We start from the raw sequence: 16,939 nt of genomic DNA, 5'->3' as shown, positions 1-16,939 counted from the left end.
GAGAGGAATTAAAAATGGTAAAAATAGGAAAAAGTATATAGAGTGGATTACAAAGTCAACTGATAGTATATTTAGATATTACAATACAAATTAAAAGGAAGATTAACTATAAAAAGAGTTCTAGAATATTTATTTACTTGCTAGTTGCTATGTTGCTGGATCTCAATCTGTGAGGACATGGCATAAAGAATACATTGGCCACTTTTACTCTTATCTCAATGTTGAAAACAGGGCAAATCTGTACCTATATATTGTCACAATTAAAATCTTGAATCCGTCTTTGGTTAAAAACAATGCATCTTGCAAGAAAAAAAGAAAAAGGGTGTCTACATTTAAGCGATTTCAAAATATTCGCAAGCATTCTGTGAAGAACCTTTGCCCTTATTGCTAATGCTAGTGCGTCTCACACGCCACATCTTGAGTACTCCATCAAGACTTCCTGTGCAAACGGTGCAACCATCTTCATTCTCCTCGTTCACTAGTATAGGGAACGCGGCAACACACCTAATAGGCCCTCTATGGCCTTGCAAAATGGCTACACAAACATGTTGACAATCTTGTTGCTCCCTAAACCACACCCTACATGTTGAGTCAGCTGAACCACTGACCAAATAATTAGCCATACTAGCCAAACACATAACAGCATGTGTATGTCCAAGAAGTGCACCTCCATATTGTAATTGCCCTGAAAACCAACCTTTTAACCAATAATGAATGTAACCATCACTACATCCTCCATAAAGCACCCCACCATCAGCAGTTAAGGCTAATGTCTTAACTGGTGAACATTTTGCTGGTAAGGTAACAGTGAGGGAATGTGGCCTATCACCACTACAGAAATTACGACGCCATACACAAACCGTGGCATCATCAGAAGCAGTATAGAGAACACCATCATCACCAACAACAATATCGTTTATCGGATCGTTATGAGCTTGGATTGTTTCTATGCATTTGAGGTCCGAAATTCGCCATACTTTTACTGTTTTATCAAGGGAAGCTGAATAGAGAATGTCATCTGATATGTTAATTGCTAGTGATGATATTGGTCCCATATGCTTCATCTGTCATAATTCATTAAAATACATTAATATTTATATCTATACAGTAGAAGATAATGAACTATTTTGGTTAGACAAGAAACTCAAGGCTTCAAAAATGCATTAAATTAGATGCCTGCAGTGCTTTAATCAGCAAGCTGTAGTTGCATATGTAATAATAAATATGCTACCAACCAACATCAGTTGTGGTGCATTGGTGAGACTGTTTCACCCTTAACCAGAGGACACGCGATCCAAATTTAATTGAATCTCTAATGTGTGCTCCGAACACCAGATGTAAAACCGAAAAAATAAAATAAAAATAAATGTGCTACCAGAACTGTACAAGTCACTGTTTAGTTTGCTGCAATTAATACAGTGCTAGAAATGTCAAAAGCAATAGTGGCTTCAACTTCTTTTTTTTTTAACTCAAACCATATACAGATATTCTGAATAGATAGCTACCTAATGACATAAAGATTTGCACCAGCTGAGGAGTTTTTCTATTTGTCCTTGGGACATAAGCTTTAAAATTGAAAAAGATAGTTCAACTGATTTCCAAAAGGCTTTAATACATAGTCATTCTCTGGATATTTTATTTAGATGGTTGAATTAAGTCTTGTTCCAATCGAACATCTCAAACTTTTAATAAAGTGGTTCAATTAGACACTTTCGATTTAAATTTCTAGAGCATATTTTCATTCGAATTCTAGTAGGTAATTAAGTTAACCACATAAATTATATCATCTCTTTTAGTTATACCGATCAACCTCAAGTAGAAAATGCCTAGGGTTTTACATTTCATTGAGACAAATGCGTATATAATTAATAGAAATGACATAGTTTATATGATTAATTTAACTATCTAATAGACCAATAAGAACACACACGAAAAAATTCAAAATTTGAGCACTACGAATTAATGACTTCGTCAGTTTGCCTGAAATACATTCGAACTAATTTGTATTTATGTAATATGAGATGTATGTGTCTACTTGTTCAACTTTATACAAATTTTCAAATTGAAGCGTACTATGCTAAATAGAATCATATCACATACAAACAAAAAAGTTGTTATATGCATAATAAAATTGCTACAGCCTACAGCATGTTACTCCAGCAGAGTATTACAGTGAGAGAAGCAGTATGCCAATATGCCATCTTACAGTACTGTACCATTAATGTACGCATTAACTTCTAACTACTATGTTCGATTTATATTATCTTTCTTTTAAGATTTTCGCAAAAAAATATTAAATATAGAAAAGTATAATGATGAATAACTGAGGAGGAAAATTACCATTTTATCTCTACCGGAGATATAGCTTCGAACATAACTCCCAACCTTCGGAATAGTTGCAACTCGTACATGCTTGATTACACCTTCCCAAGTCCTACGCCAAACTCGAATCTTACAATCAGCATAGGCTGCGTAAATCATGTCATTCGACACTTGTAACGACACCACCATGGACGATGCCCTCGTCTTCAGATGATCACACTCAGTAAACTCTGGCAACTTCCACACGCGTATTAGATTAGCTTGAGACCCCGTGTATACAAGACCGTTGGATACAGCAACGGACAAGATCTGTCCGTCTTTTTTCAGGACAGAGGAAATGCACCTATAACTCGTTTGATGAAAATCTGGGTGATCGTCATCTACTGACTTTGTTGATGGATTGTTAAGTGTGAACGAAAGACGAGGAGTTGAAGGCTGGGAGTATGTATTGGAAGGGAGTGCTGAAGTGCTTAAACGAGGCGGACTATAGGGAAGTTGTTCGGAGAAATTCAAAGGTTCTTTAGTTGAGATGCTTCGCAAGAAGCTGATGTTGTTGTGATGATTATTATTATTATTATTATTATTAGGTCTTATGGCGAAAGACGGAGCAGAAGAAGATAGTGAATTAGGAGGTTCAAGGTCTATTGGTGAAGCCATTGGTGTCTCTAGTTTGCTACTTCTAAGAGAGGAAGAAATATGCTATAATGAAGAGTTGAAGATTATGATGTAATGTAGTGTTTTTAATGAGTTTTAATGCTTTCACCTATCAACAACCCCACAAATAATATTATACACTGAAGAAAACAACTGTACAAGAGTTTATGTTATGGACATAAATTTTTTTTTTTTGAAATTTCTTAAACTTTTTTTCTTTCAATAACTCAAAACTGCAAAAAAAAATTTAGAACAAAATAGAAAAAGATTTTTTCGTAACAAAAAAAGAAAAAACTGTTTTTAAAAAAGAGAGAAATTTTAGATATATTTATCAATTGAGATCATTTTTAGCTAGAATTATGAGATTGACATTAATTAGGAAATATTATAAAGAAATTATTTGTTATTCTAATCATAGTTAGGACCTTGATTTAGGTAATTAAATCTCAACCTTTAATTTTTAATTATGACGCGTCGCTTCCATCCGAGTAGGAACTTGGGAAAATGGAGAGAATGGATAATGGAGAGGAAACTCATCCATCATAAATAGATCCCTATATTAATCAACAGTTTCTTACATAACTATACATACCTAGGACAAAAAAATCAACAAAAAAGCAGCATGTATATGTAATGTATCGATATTGTATAAATAGTGCATAACTATGTACATATATTATAGATACTTTTGTATTAGAGATGTATTTACATTCATAAATAATGTTTATTCCATATTTACACCTTGCAAATAGATTCCACCCCTAAAACGAACTCCTATTCTTCCTCTTCGTGTTCTATTGTCGTTTTTCATTTTCTTAGTAGCAACCTTACTCTAATATCACGTTGTCATGTCCTTAGTTTTAAACTATAAGCACATGTGTGATACTTGACTACTCGCTCATGTTCTTGCATCTCTTACTTACGATCTTGTTATATATATGCTAAGTCAGTCGAAGACACTGGGAATCTCTAAGAGAATGGTAGAAAGAGTATAAGTGAATATATTGCAAGAAAGAATTGTTTTGTATAGAACTTGGTTGATTTTTTGTGGAATAAGGCACAAGTACCCCTTAGACTATGACTGAAATCCTAGAGACACACCTTAACTAATCTAAGGTCCTATTACCCCCGAACTCATTTCTTTTGTAATTTTGTACACCTTTTGGGTTACGTGGCACACTTTGTGACTCCACTTAGTAGAGGCGTGTGGGAGATGTTTAGAGGCCACGTAGGCTGAAAAGGTGTACAAATTACAAAAAAAATGGGTTTCGGAGGGGGGGGGGGGGATAATAGGACCTCAGTTTAGTTAAGGTGTGTCTATGTGATTTTGGTCATAGTTATACTTTTTTTGTGCATATATTGACTTCTTTTATGAGTGGAAATACCAAGGTTTTTGGGTAGAATGGTGATCATGTATGTATAGGTACACTACATCAAAAATGAGTTTTAGTGGTAATAGTTTAATTGCCGCTAAAGATATGTTTTTAACGATATTTAGTATTCTTTGTAAATGTCCCTAAAGCTTATAGCAACACCGAATCCAATGGAAATTTACTAATGCTAGTAAAGATTATGTCACTCTTTGTTAATGTGTATATTCATTGCCACTAAAAACTGTTTTTGTTATAGTGGTAGTACATAATGTAATACTCAAGAAGAACAATCTATTAATGATCAAGTAAAAAGACCAAATTCAAAGAGTAATAGTTTGATTACTCAGTTGATCATAGAACTTGAGGAGTTGATCAAATTTCAAGCTTGATGAACAAAAGACAATCTCTACAAGATCATTGACATGATCCTAGATAATATCTCACTCATCCTATTAAAGAACATGTTTCCTAAATTCCTAGCTATCTCTTGTGCCTGTTCTAGTTTTGTACCTTCTAAGACCTTGTTTAGGATGATAACTTATTTTTCTATGGTTTGTACTTGTGTAACTATTTTGTTTGTTAAGATCTTCATGAATTTAATGGATTCATTGATGTCGTTCAAACTATATTTTAATTGGGACTAAAGCAATCGATGTCAAAATATAATAACTCAACTAACTACGTTGAGATCGAATTTCATAGGGAATATTGTTGTAAATTTTTATAATTTGGTATTAAAATTCTAATAGTAACTAGTATTGGAGATTGGGGGTTTAAGTGAGAAATTACTAACTACTTTAACTTCTAAGATTTTAACCAATAATATAAACTAGGGTTACAATTCTTAGATCATGGAACTCAAACAAATAATCTAATATCAACTCATTCAGGTGTGTTCATTGTGAAAAACTAACAAATATATATGTCTGCTAAAGCCTGTTGGTCAAATTAAAAGAATATCACCCTATGTCCTTGTCGGCACTTGAATATTAAATTAATTTGTTCATTTATCAAAAGCCTCAGTTTAGCTACCATATCACTATTTGAAGCTATTAGATGTAGGTTGGTATCTCCAAATATTTGTTAATAATTTTTTTCCTAATCTTAACCTCTTCTGTCAAGAAAGTGATCAGAATACGAGCGAGTTCTTAATATTTGCAACCATTAAAAAAATAATCTTTACAAAAGAACCTTAATACACAATGGCCATCCTTCCATGATATGTTTATATACAAACAATTAAATCTATCATCATCATCATTTTTGTTCTAAGTTCCATAACCCATGTTATGAGCTTAGCTACTCATAACTAGTTGTAAATAATAACTATTACACAATCCGTTTAAAAAAATGACTTACTTTTTTTTTAGTCTGTTTCAAAAGATGACCCCTTTCCACTTTTTAAAACACTTTAATTTAAGCTTTCCACGTGACATATTTAAGGCCACAAGATTAAAAGACATTTTGGTACATTCAACATGACTTTAATTTAGGACCGCAAGATTAATTGATGTCTTCTTTATTTTCCTAAACTCCGTGTCAAGTCAAATTGATTTTCAGAATCGGTAAATTCCAAAGAAAAATCACCATTTTCAACATGATCATGAATAAAATGATGCTTAATATCAATATGCTTAGCCCTAGAATGATGCACAATATATTTAGATAAACTAAAAGTGCTGGTATTATCACAAAAAAATAGGGACAGACTCATACAAAAGATCATAATCAAGAAATTGATGCATCATCCATAATAGTTGAGTACCACAGCTTTCCACAATTAGATATTTCGATTCTGTGGTAGATAAGGCAACCAAAGGTTGTTTCTTACTGTAAGAGATCAAAGATTGACCTAGAATTTGGCAAGTACTACTGGTGCTTTTTCGATTATTCTTTGACCTAGAATTTGGCAAGTACTACTGGTGTTTTTTCGATCATTTTTGTCCCATGCAAAATCAACATCTAAGTAGCCAATTAAATCAAGTGAGAGGAGTGAGGGTATCATAATCCCAAATATGTAGTTCCGATGAGATAACAAATGATTCGCTTTATTGCAGTAAGGTGAGATTCTTTTGGAGCAGACTGAAAACGTGCACACTTGCACACGCTAAACATAATGTCTGGTCGACTAGCAGTTAAATAGAGTAGAGATCCGACCATTCCTCGATACATTTTTTCAGTATTGATACATTCTAGTTTCAAACACTTAGAGTTAGATTGGGGTTTGTCCTAGCAACTTATATTAGTAGCGGCTTTCAGACCATCAGTTTAATTCTTCTATGTTATGTTGTCTTTCAGATATTAGTCAATTATGGGTTCTATTCAGATAATTCAGTTTTATCTTTCACATGTATATCTTAGTTTTGTGTTGATTTTTGTATTCTTAGAGTAATGTCATGCCATGAGGCTAGCTTTAGGTCACTTGTGTCTCTAAGCACTATATCACATCTAGGGGATAGTCTTAGGGCTTGACAGTCGTGTGATTGCATTTGTGTCAAAGTGGCTTTAGGTGCATCAATGAAACTACCCCAATCATGAGTTGGAGTTGATATCGATAGTGTTTGAGCTTAAGATTTGGAGGAATTATTTGTACGGGATCCGACATGAGATCTATACTGATCACAAGATCCTGAAGTATATTATGAGCCAAATTTTCTTAATTCGAGGCAGCATAAGTGGATATCTTTAAGGGCTACGATCTCTCTATTCTATATCATTCGGGCAAGGTGAATGTGGTAGCGGATGCCTTGAGTAAGAAGGTTGTGAATATGGATAGTTTAGCCTTCCTTTCAGTTTCGGAGTGTAACACCCCAGAGAATTTTCGAACTAAGACTCGAGCCATCCTTCATGTGGAGTGGGATTTTACCGAGGAATAAAAAATTTCTTGAGTGTTAAGTTAAGGTCCCTAGGTGTAGCACATTGAGTTCCAAGAAGAGTTGAATTGGAAATAGTCATTTTGGAAAGAATCTGGAAAATTTGGCTATGGAAAAAAGGTGAGTTTTTGGTCAACTTTGAGCAGTCGTATCTCCTAGCTCAAAATGATTTAGGCGAATTTCCAGTTATGTCTGGAAAGCCCTTGGAATGATCTTTCCAACGCCGCCGAGTTTGCTTGATTCCGAGTTCGTATGAGTGACTTATGCCCTTTGGAAGTTGGGTTGTTGGCACAGTCGCACAGTCGCACAGTGCAGTTTGTTTAGTCCGAAAATTTTAAGGGTATTTTGGTCTTTTCCCTAATCTTTTCTTTGGGTTATATTGAGGTGTTAGACTGATGTTTGGATCATTTTTGTCCCATTTTAAAGAGTGAGAGTAAGAGTGAGAGTTAGGGCTTGGAAGATAAGAGAGAAAGAAGAGGAAAAGAAGAGGAGAAAGAGAAGAAGAAGCTAAGGATCGTCGTGGATTTTTGTCGGGGGTGATCCCTAATCAGGTATGTGAGCTTTTAGTGTTGGGTGATCCTTTCCCCCACACACCTAACCCCTTTTATTCATTAAGAAAGGATTGGTTTTGTTGTTAAAGTTGTGAGTTGTTGTGGTTGAAGTTGTTAAAGTTGTTAGTTGTTGTTGTTGAAATTATAGCTGGTATTGTTGTTGAGATTCTTGATGATTTGGGACTTGTTTCCGGTTGGGGTTTTGAGTTGAATTCTATTGAATGTTGAGGGATTTTATGTTTCTAAGTGATTGGGGCTAGAACCTTTGAAGTTAAGAGGGTTTACAGTTGGAAAAATGAAGGAGAAAAGTCGGGCTTCTTACATGAAACAAGTCCGTGTCGCGGAGTTGTTCCCTCTGTGAACAAAATCTTCTCCGCGTCGCGGACAGGACGCGGACTCCACTGTTTTCAGAATTTATTCTCAAAATTTTTCTTAAGTTTGGTTGTTCCAAATCATTCCTAAACATCATGAGGTCCTTCCAAACACCAATCAAGTCCTTGAACCCATAATCCAATTCAAGGTGAGTTAGGATCAAAGTCAAGTGAAGTTAGTTTCCAAGTCAAGTGAAGTTAGTTTCAAAGTCAAGTGAAGTTAGTTTCCAAGTCAAGTGAAGTTAGTTTCAAAGTCAAATGAAGTTAGTTTCCAAATCAAGTGAAGTTAGTTTCCAAGTCAAGTGAAGTTAGTTTCAAAGTCAAGTGAAGTTAGTTTCCAAGTCAAGTGAAGTCAAGCTTAGAAGTAAGTAAGTCAAAACAAGTCTTTAAGGTTTTCCAAGAGTCTTCATTGATCGTTTTAACTTCATTTTAAGGCTCAAGTTAAGTAAAGAATGAAGAGTTCCAAGTTAAGAGTTTCAAGTTGAGTAAAGAGTTTCAAGTTGAGTCAAAGTATCGAGTTTCAAGTAAAGTAAAGAGTAAAGAGTTGAGTTCATTTCTCAAAGTTATTAGGGAACTATGTATTCCCAAAGAAGTTTTAAAGAAATGTTTTTACATTTAAACAAGGTTGGAAACTGAGATTTCCAAAAGAGCCTTTGGGCTAGTTTTTGAGTAATTATCTCATATCAGCAGGAATAAATATGTTTTAAAAACATAAGAGCCAGTACATTTTTGGGAGTAGTATTGAGCACCGAATTGGGGGAGCGTTCAAAGAACCCACAGCCCCCATAGAACCATGTTAGCCACCATGGGTAGAAAATGATCATACTTTTTAGATGAATCCTTTTCAGATTAGACTAGTGGATCCATTAGGCAGTTCAGGTCTTATACCTTTGGCCGGGTATAAGATGCTCTGGCAGCGTGAGGTCGATCGCTGTATCATCACTATAGCTCTTATGTGATGGTTGTCGGTTAGAGAAACTCCCACAGCAGTTATTGTATTTTCATACACAGAAATTATTGTATTTTATATACATCAGTTCAATTGTATTTCTATATACATCTCAGGCTTATTGTATCCTTGTATACACTCAGAGTTTATAGCATGTTTTAAACAGTCTTTCTTTATATCGCACTTGTTTTAAATTGCCTTATATTGAAAGAAGTCAGTCAGGTTGAGTTCAGTTATTCAAGAGTCGAGTATCCTTGAGTTAAGTATTTTTGAGTTAAGTATATATCTTGAGTTAAATATATATCCTTGAGTTGAGTATCTATCTTGAGTTGAGTATCTATCTTTGAGTTGAGTATCTATCTTTGAGTTGAGTATCTGTCTCTGAGTCCAGTATCTATCTTCTGATTTGAGTAAGTTTGAGTAGTTTTGGGTATTCCTTGAGTTGAGAAAGTTTGAAAAGAGGTAAGTTATTCAATTTATTCCAGTTTTTCTTCTAGCCTATGTTGTTTAGCTTTCTAGCTTACATACTCGTACATTCCACGTACTGAGCCATTTGGCCTGCATCTTTTTATGATGCAGACACAGGTATTCAGGATCATCAACAGGAGATTCGTTGATACATCCGGGAGTTCCAGTTAGCTATGACAAGCCTCTTTGCTTCCGGAGGATTTCATTTACCTTTCAGTTGTATCAGTTGTTAGGAGGTCGAGGGTCTTGTCCCGGCTTCCATCTTTATCAGTTAGAGGCTTCATAGATAGACAATAGAGTTTCAGAAGTCTCTTCATTTATTTTGTTAAATGTTTTGAAGACTAAAGTTGCCTTTTATGGCGAGTTGTATATATATTCTATTATACAGAGTTTTCTTTTGAGTTAAAGATTTATAAAGTTGAGTTTATAAACTCTTATTCAGTTTTAAGCTCTTGTATGCTTAAGTTAGTATTCCGCTTGGAGTCAGCCAGGATGAGGGTTCGCTTGGGGACCAGAAATGGTCTTCGAGTGCCGGCCACGTCCAGGGTGTAGGCTCGGGGCGTGACACGGAGTGACCGTTGGCTCTAGACATTTAGTCTTTAGCCAACAGGATGATTCGGCATGAAATGTCAGATTCTATGAAGGTTCTAGCCTATGTTGGGGTTCAATCATCTCTTTTGGAACAAATTCGTGGTCGTCAGTTTGAGCATGATGCCTTGGTGGCCCTTTGAGGGATTAACTAGTGTTTACTGTCTACACATGAATTTCATGAGACCAATTCTTGTCAAATATTGATAGACATCAAATATAATCTACAATTGAATGAATTGTGTTGGTAAATTTCACGTATTTGTGTATGTGTATATATGATCATATAATATATTATTTCTATACAAGCTAAATTTGAAAAAAGTGAATGAAGTTAAAAATAAAATAAAAATGAGAGACAAGGAGAGAGTTGATCGGATGGTAAGCACTCCATTTCCAACTTTAAGGTTATGAGTTCAATTCCCCAAGGAAGCATAATGTGGGAGCTCCTAGAGAGGGGTGTTAAAAATTGGGATAGGGTGAATGGAAAAGAAATTATTTATATATTTGAAAAGTGGAAAAAGTATTGTAATTGCAATTAAATAATTGGACAAAAAACAAAATAGTTGTTCACTATTTTTCCAATATTTTATGTTTTTGTTGGGTGGTTTTCGTGGCAATTTTGAGACATTTTTGTGGCGACAGTAGTCGCCACAAAAACTAGATCTTTGGTGATGACTTGTGTTGTTGCCACGGAAAAGTATCAACCACTTAGGGTGTGTTTGGTATGAAGGAAAATGTTTTCCATGGAAAATATTTTCCTAGAAAATGTTTTCTTGGAAAACAAGTTGGATTTTGACTTATTTTTCCATGTTTGGTTGGTGAGTAGAAAATATTTTTCGGAAAAGATTTTTTGTGTTTGATTTATGAATGAAAAATGTTTTTGAAAAATTTCTTTTATTTTTACTAGAGTAGAAAATAATTTTTGAAATTGAAAATATTTTTTAAAAACAAACTTAATTTTTTTTTGGGGTGGGGGCTGGTAGGGGGGGGGGGTCGAGGGTAGGGGTGAAAAATTGAAATTTTGAAGTTAAAAATATTTTTTTTTAAAAAAAACTTAAAATTTTTTTTGGGGGATGGGGGGATGGGGGGCTGGTAGGGCGTGGGTGGGGGGGTCGAGGGTAGGGGTGAAAAATTGAAATTTTAAAGTTAAAAATATTTTTTAAAAACAAACTTAAATTTTTTTTTGTGGGGTGGGGGGGCTGGTAGGGGTTGGGTGGGTGGGGGGTCGAGGGTAGGGGTGAAAAAATGAAATTTTGAAGTCGAAAATATTTTTTAAAAACAAACTTAAACTTTTTTTTTTGGGAGGGGGGGGGGGGGGGGGGGGGCTGGTAGGGGGTGGGTGGGTGGGGGGGTCGAGGGTAGGGGTGAAAAAATGAAATTTTGAAGTCGAAAATATTTTTTAAAAACAAACTTAAACTTTTTTTTTTGGGAGGGGGGGGGGGGCTGGTAGGGAGTGGGGGGGTCGAGGGTAGGGGTGAAAAAATGAAATTTTGAAGTCGAAAATATTTTTTAAAAACAAACTTAAAATTTTTTTTTGGGAGGTGGGGGGGGTGGCTGGTAGGGGGTGAGGTGGGGTCGAGGGTAGGGGTGAAAAAATGAAATTTTAAAGTCGAAAATATTTTTTAAAAACAAACTTAAATTTTTTTTTGGGGAGTGGGGGGGCTGGTAGGGGGTGGGTGGGGAATGGGTAGGGGGGTCGAGAGTAAGGGTGAAAAATGAAATAATATTTTTTAAAAATAAACTTAAATTTTTTTCTTTTTGAAGGGGGTGCGGGCTGATAGGGGCTGGGGGGCGGGGGCGAGGGTAGGGGGAGGGGGGTAAAAAATAAAAAATTGAAATTAAAAATATCTTTTAAAAACAATTTTTAATATATTTTTGGGAGGGGTGGTGGTAGGGGGTGGGAGTACGGGTGGGGTAAAAATATTGAATTTAAAAACAAACTTTAAAAAAAATAAAATTGGAGGGGGGGTGGTTGGGGTTGGTTTGAGTGTAGGAACAAAATAAATTGATTTTTTCAACAATTTTTTTTTAATTGGAAGTTGGAAGAGAGTTTAGAAAATGTTTTCCTTAAGTTTTGAAGGGAAGTCATTTTCCTTAAATTTGAGGAAAATGAGTTGATTTGGAAAACATTTTTCAAAACATTTAACCCAACCAAACATGAGAAAATTGGAAAACATTTTCCGGAAAATATTTTCCTTCATACCAAACACACCCTTAGTATAGCCAATGAACCATGGGTCGCCATGACAGGTTATTAGTGGCAATATTTTGACTTTTTATGGCGAGTTGTGTTCCCACAAAAAGGTTCTTTTTTTGTACCGAATGTTGCTTCATAGTTGTTTGAAAGTTTTGTGAATCCACGGAAAAAATCTAAAAGCAAACCGCTCTGCTCCATTGTCATTCTTATTTACCAGCATTAGTTAATTATCATTGGATTCAATCCTACTGTAGGCTTTAGTGGCATTTACAAAGAGTTCTAAAATGTAATTGTCACGAATAATATAGAGAAAACATCCAAATACCCCATCAACCTATTACCCAATTCTCAACTACACACCAATACTTTATCGAGGTCCTATTACCCCTTGAAGTATTTTAAACAGAGATATTGACACCCTTAAGTGTTGATGTGGCACAACAAGTGCGTTCACTTTCCTAAAGGCAAGTGTAAGACAAATAAATCAGTCAAAATTAAATGATTAAGCAAGTGTCATTGTTTAATTGAATTCAATATAATTAATAAATAAATTTAATTAATTACAATTACATACTCTCTCTTTCTCTCTCTCTAACTATTTCCCTCCTTCAACATTTACACCTCTGCAATTAAATTTTGTCATGGCTGCCATGGCAAGCACCTATACAATTTTTATTTTTTTTCATTTTTTCACTTTTAATCCACAATGAACTATTTCATGACCAACCCTTTCAAATCTTTCCTAAAAATAGACAATATAACCAAAAGAAAGTTAATGATAATCCTTTAATTTCTTCACGTCAATGGAAAATACTTTCAATTCGACATTGAAAAATGATATTATAGCTTCTGCTAGAGAAATCTTTTCGATTATTGTAGCAACCCGAGTTTCTTGATTGGAACTGAAAGTGGGTTTTAGAATTTGAAATTTATGAGTTTCTTGATTGAAATTGAAAGTGGGTATTAGAATTTGAAATTTGGCAAGAAAAATTTCATCTTCAAATCTATCAAAAAAAAGCAATGGATGCAGAACTAGACCATAATGGCAGTAAAATACCATAGTAAAAGATTCAACATTCATGTCAAATTTATTGAGTTCAACAATAACAACAAGATTTTGTGTAAATAAATAATCGAAAAGATAGAAGAAGGACGGAGGAGGATGGGTGTGATGGAGATGGAGGTGGATTGGAGAAGATGAGACATTTGGGAACAATGGAGAAAAAAGGGATGATTTAGGAAGATGAATGGAATGGTGGAGAAAAAATATAAAACAACTGATGTATTTTGGTGATGAGTTTTTTTTAATTTTTTTAGTCTGAAAAAAATAGGTGTGTATTACACTTAGCAACAAAGATTTGGGGGTGACATTTTAATTGTGTCAATAACTGTGTTTAAAATACTCTAGGGGGGTAATAGGACCCCCGTAAAGTATAAGTGTGTAGTTGAGAATTGGGTAATAGATTGAGGGGGTATTTGACTGTTTTCTCAATAATATAAGTACCTCTAAAAACATATATTTAGTAGCAATCAAGTTATTGTCATAAACTAATAGCCACTGAAGATCATTATTAGTGCAGTGTACATGGATAAGTACGTGATACAAATATAAGATAATTAAAATTGCATGTTATCATCATATGTAATTATTTTGGAATTTCATCATGTCATTTTATATAACATGACTAGAATAAACACCCAAGTATATCACACACGTGCATGAAGCTTCAAGAAAATACATTTATGTTGAGTTCAACTGATGTATTTCTCTGTAGATTGGCACCATTCTTCTAATGTAGGAGTCACCACTCCAATATTTTTCATGTCAAATATGTTGGCTGATGTACAAAGAGAATTTTGAGCATGTTAGTAGCTTGCAATGCTATGTGAATTATCCATAAATCTTGTTCTTTTGTTTTTCCTAAACGCCTTATATTTTTGATAAATTTTGTGATAATTTAAATAACGTCATATAAGTTGAGACGGAGGGGGAATCAATTAAAAAATGAAGCATCATACCAGTGTGTACATCAGGTGTTGCTGCAGCTGTTCCATCAGTGATAACTGAGACATGCTTATAGTCCAATGATACTGCATCAAACACAGTCTGTCGTATGCAATTTGGAGTTTGGACACCTACAAAAAGAAAAAATAATAATAATAAATAATTTATTCATATATTATTTATAGGAGTTTCAAAATTACAAACCAAACGCTATATTAAAATTATAAATGAATTAATTTAATTACCTTCTAATCAATTATCAAACATAGTACTCCTATTACTTATACAAAAACTTATACCTTCATATCTCACCTCCAAAACAATTCGCCTTACCATGTCCAGAAAAGTTTACTCACTTTGTATATCTTAGTATGTTGTATCTAGTAATTTTTCAGTTGAGTTCATGTTTAGTGTACTAACAATGTAAAAGACTTTTATATAATCAGGTAACAATGTAAAAGATCTTTATATAATCAAGTTACTCAAAAGGTACTCGTAAATAATAATTTTATTTAATTACATAAATGTTATATACCCCCTTTGTTTTAGTTTTAATTTTATGACTTGATACGAAGATTCAGAAAAAATTGTGTTGTTAATTGCTCTTTGTTTAGGTACACCCTTATTAAGAAAACTACTCATTTCTAGAAAGTAAGATGTATTTTTACTCATCTACCCTTAATAAACATCTTGAAAAAAAATTATAATTCCAGTATTTAATTACCAGTGATGACCAAATCTGTTATGCCATTAGTGTGAAGATATGAATGAAGGTGTGTGTTGAGAAAAGCACTAAAACGTGTTTTGACCAATTTGTAATCATTTTCTTCAATAATTAGTCCATCAACAAGTTCAGCCCCAACACTTCCCTTTGATGCCACTTTTGTTTTGGCAGCAGTATAAAAGTGACGACGAAATAATTCAACATCTCTCCCTAAAGGATCAATCTCACGTACAACCTACACAAAATAATGTCATAATATTGTTAATTGTTGGTCACAATTATGTTGTTAGAGGAAATTATCTTACTTTACCTTAGGCATAATGCATAAACATGACATTTAACTTGACTTCAACTGACTTAACTTTGAATATGTACAAGTAGGCACTTAGAGCCTGTTTGACATTGCTGTTGGAAGCCCAGAAGCATTTGTTTTGGAAAAAAAAACATTTTTTTCCTGAAAAAGTAAGTGTTTGACAAACCTGTAACAGTGCTTTTAAATAAGACAATAAACAAATTTTCGGTTGCTGGGAAGAAGTTATAAAGTTCTGCTTCTTAAAAAAAGCAGAAGTATTTTTATTTTGATCAAGACTAAAATGTCCCTTCCATATATATATATATATATATTTATTTAATTACTTAATTAACATATCTCATATGTTTGGTTAAGTTTCATTTAATAATTTTATTTTTTATTTTTATATAATAAATTTTATATTTTATTTTCCATTTGCGTATTATTATTTTATTTATTATTTTACAAAATTAGAAAACAAGAAAAAGGTAACAATAATATTTTTGTAAGATTAGGAAAAAAAAAAAAGAAAAAACATAACAATTAAAAATTTCTACCCTTCAAAAAAATGTATAATATTAATTGAAAATTTGAATATGAACATTTTATTTTAATAAAAATAAAAAATTTATTTCATTTTTTGTAATAGATGTTTAAACTAGTTTCTCTTTATAAAATAATCTTAATATTAAAAGTACATTAATACTTACCCTTAATCATAATTTGACTCCCAAAAGTACTTTTTTTTTAAAAATTAGTCAAACACAAATTGTTTTTTTTCAAAAGAACTTTTCTAAAAAGTTATTTTAAAAAAGTGCTTTGGAAAATAAGCAGTTTTTAGTAGCAATGTCAAACAGACTCTTAAACTTGTATAAAATTGAACAAGTAGACATATGTGTCCTATGTAGCATAATACACGTAGGATGTCACATAGAATACATAATTGTCATGTAGGGTGCCATGTAGGACGAATGTGCCTCTCGATAATAAGAAAATACACAACAAATCCACTAAAATTCCATCAAAGAATATGAAAATTTAATATAACTGACTTAAACTAGTTTGGAATTGAGGTGTAGATTGACAGAAAGTTATGAAAACAAGAAGGTTTTGCGATAATAAATGAAAAGGTCGAAAAAGATCGATACCCAAACTATATGAATGCCACATTTTCTTGCAACTTGAACAGCCTTGATAACGTTGGGGACGATAGCTTCACCTCCTTTTACTTTCACTGGCCCACTTATAAAGTCTTTCTGGAAACATATAAGCAAAGGCGGAGCCAGGGTTAGGAGAATTTTTTGTTGATAGCGGGGTTTAAATCCACAATTACACTAGTGTGAAAAACATTTTCACCGTCCTTCCTTACCACTGAGTTATCAATCAATTTTGTTAGGAGTTTAAAAGTTAATACACATATATATTGATTAAATTGTCTAATAAAAATACAGGGTCTGGATTCATCCGAATCCACAAGCCTCCACCTATCTCCGCCACGGTATATAAGTATATTTACAAGTTATCTAGCTAAGGTGTGTTTATTTAGTTTATAACAAGAGAAAAACATCA

General features: G+C 33.6%; 2 protein-coding genes across 2 annotated transcripts in view; both read right to left on the bottom strand.

Annotated features, from left to right (window-relative positions):
* Nucleotides 1-326: 326 nt before the first annotated feature.
* Nucleotides 327-2,979, bottom strand: LOC125830466 (protein JINGUBANG-like). Its single transcript, XM_049509662.1, has 2 exons — nucleotides 2,341-2,979; nucleotides 327-1,064 (listed from the first exon to the last, which is right to left on the bottom strand). Exons 1-2 carry the CDS (start codon nucleotides 2,977-2,979, stop codon nucleotides 333-335), a joined length of 1,371 nt encoding a protein of 456 aa, XP_049365619.1. The 3' UTR covers nucleotides 327-332.
* Nucleotides 2,980-14,101: 11,122 nt separating this feature from the next.
* LOC125830373 (probable inactive nicotinamidase At3g16190) overlaps nucleotides 14,102-16,939 on the bottom strand; it is a 14,179-nt gene continuing 11,341 nt past the window's right edge. The window contains exons 2-5 of the mRNA XM_049509557.1: nucleotides 16,519-16,626; nucleotides 15,079-15,313; nucleotides 14,369-14,485; nucleotides 14,102-14,187 (exon numbers count right to left, since the gene is read on the bottom strand). Coding sequence (XP_049365514.1) covers nucleotides 14,102-14,187; nucleotides 14,369-14,485; nucleotides 15,079-15,313; nucleotides 16,519-16,626 — 546 coding nt within the window. The remainder of the gene's footprint in view (nucleotides 14,188-14,368; nucleotides 14,486-15,078; nucleotides 15,314-16,518; nucleotides 16,627-16,939) is intronic.

This window comes from Solanum verrucosum, unplaced genomic scaffold (genome assembly GCF_900185275.1).
Source record: "Solanum verrucosum unplaced genomic scaffold, falcon-dt-bn FXZP01000228.1, whole genome shotgun sequence".
NCBI classification, from domain to species: domain Eukaryota; kingdom Viridiplantae; phylum Streptophyta; class Magnoliopsida; order Solanales; family Solanaceae; genus Solanum; species Solanum verrucosum.
The sequence above is the reverse complement of the archived record's forward strand: the minus strand, read 5'-3'. Positions and strand labels throughout refer to the sequence as shown.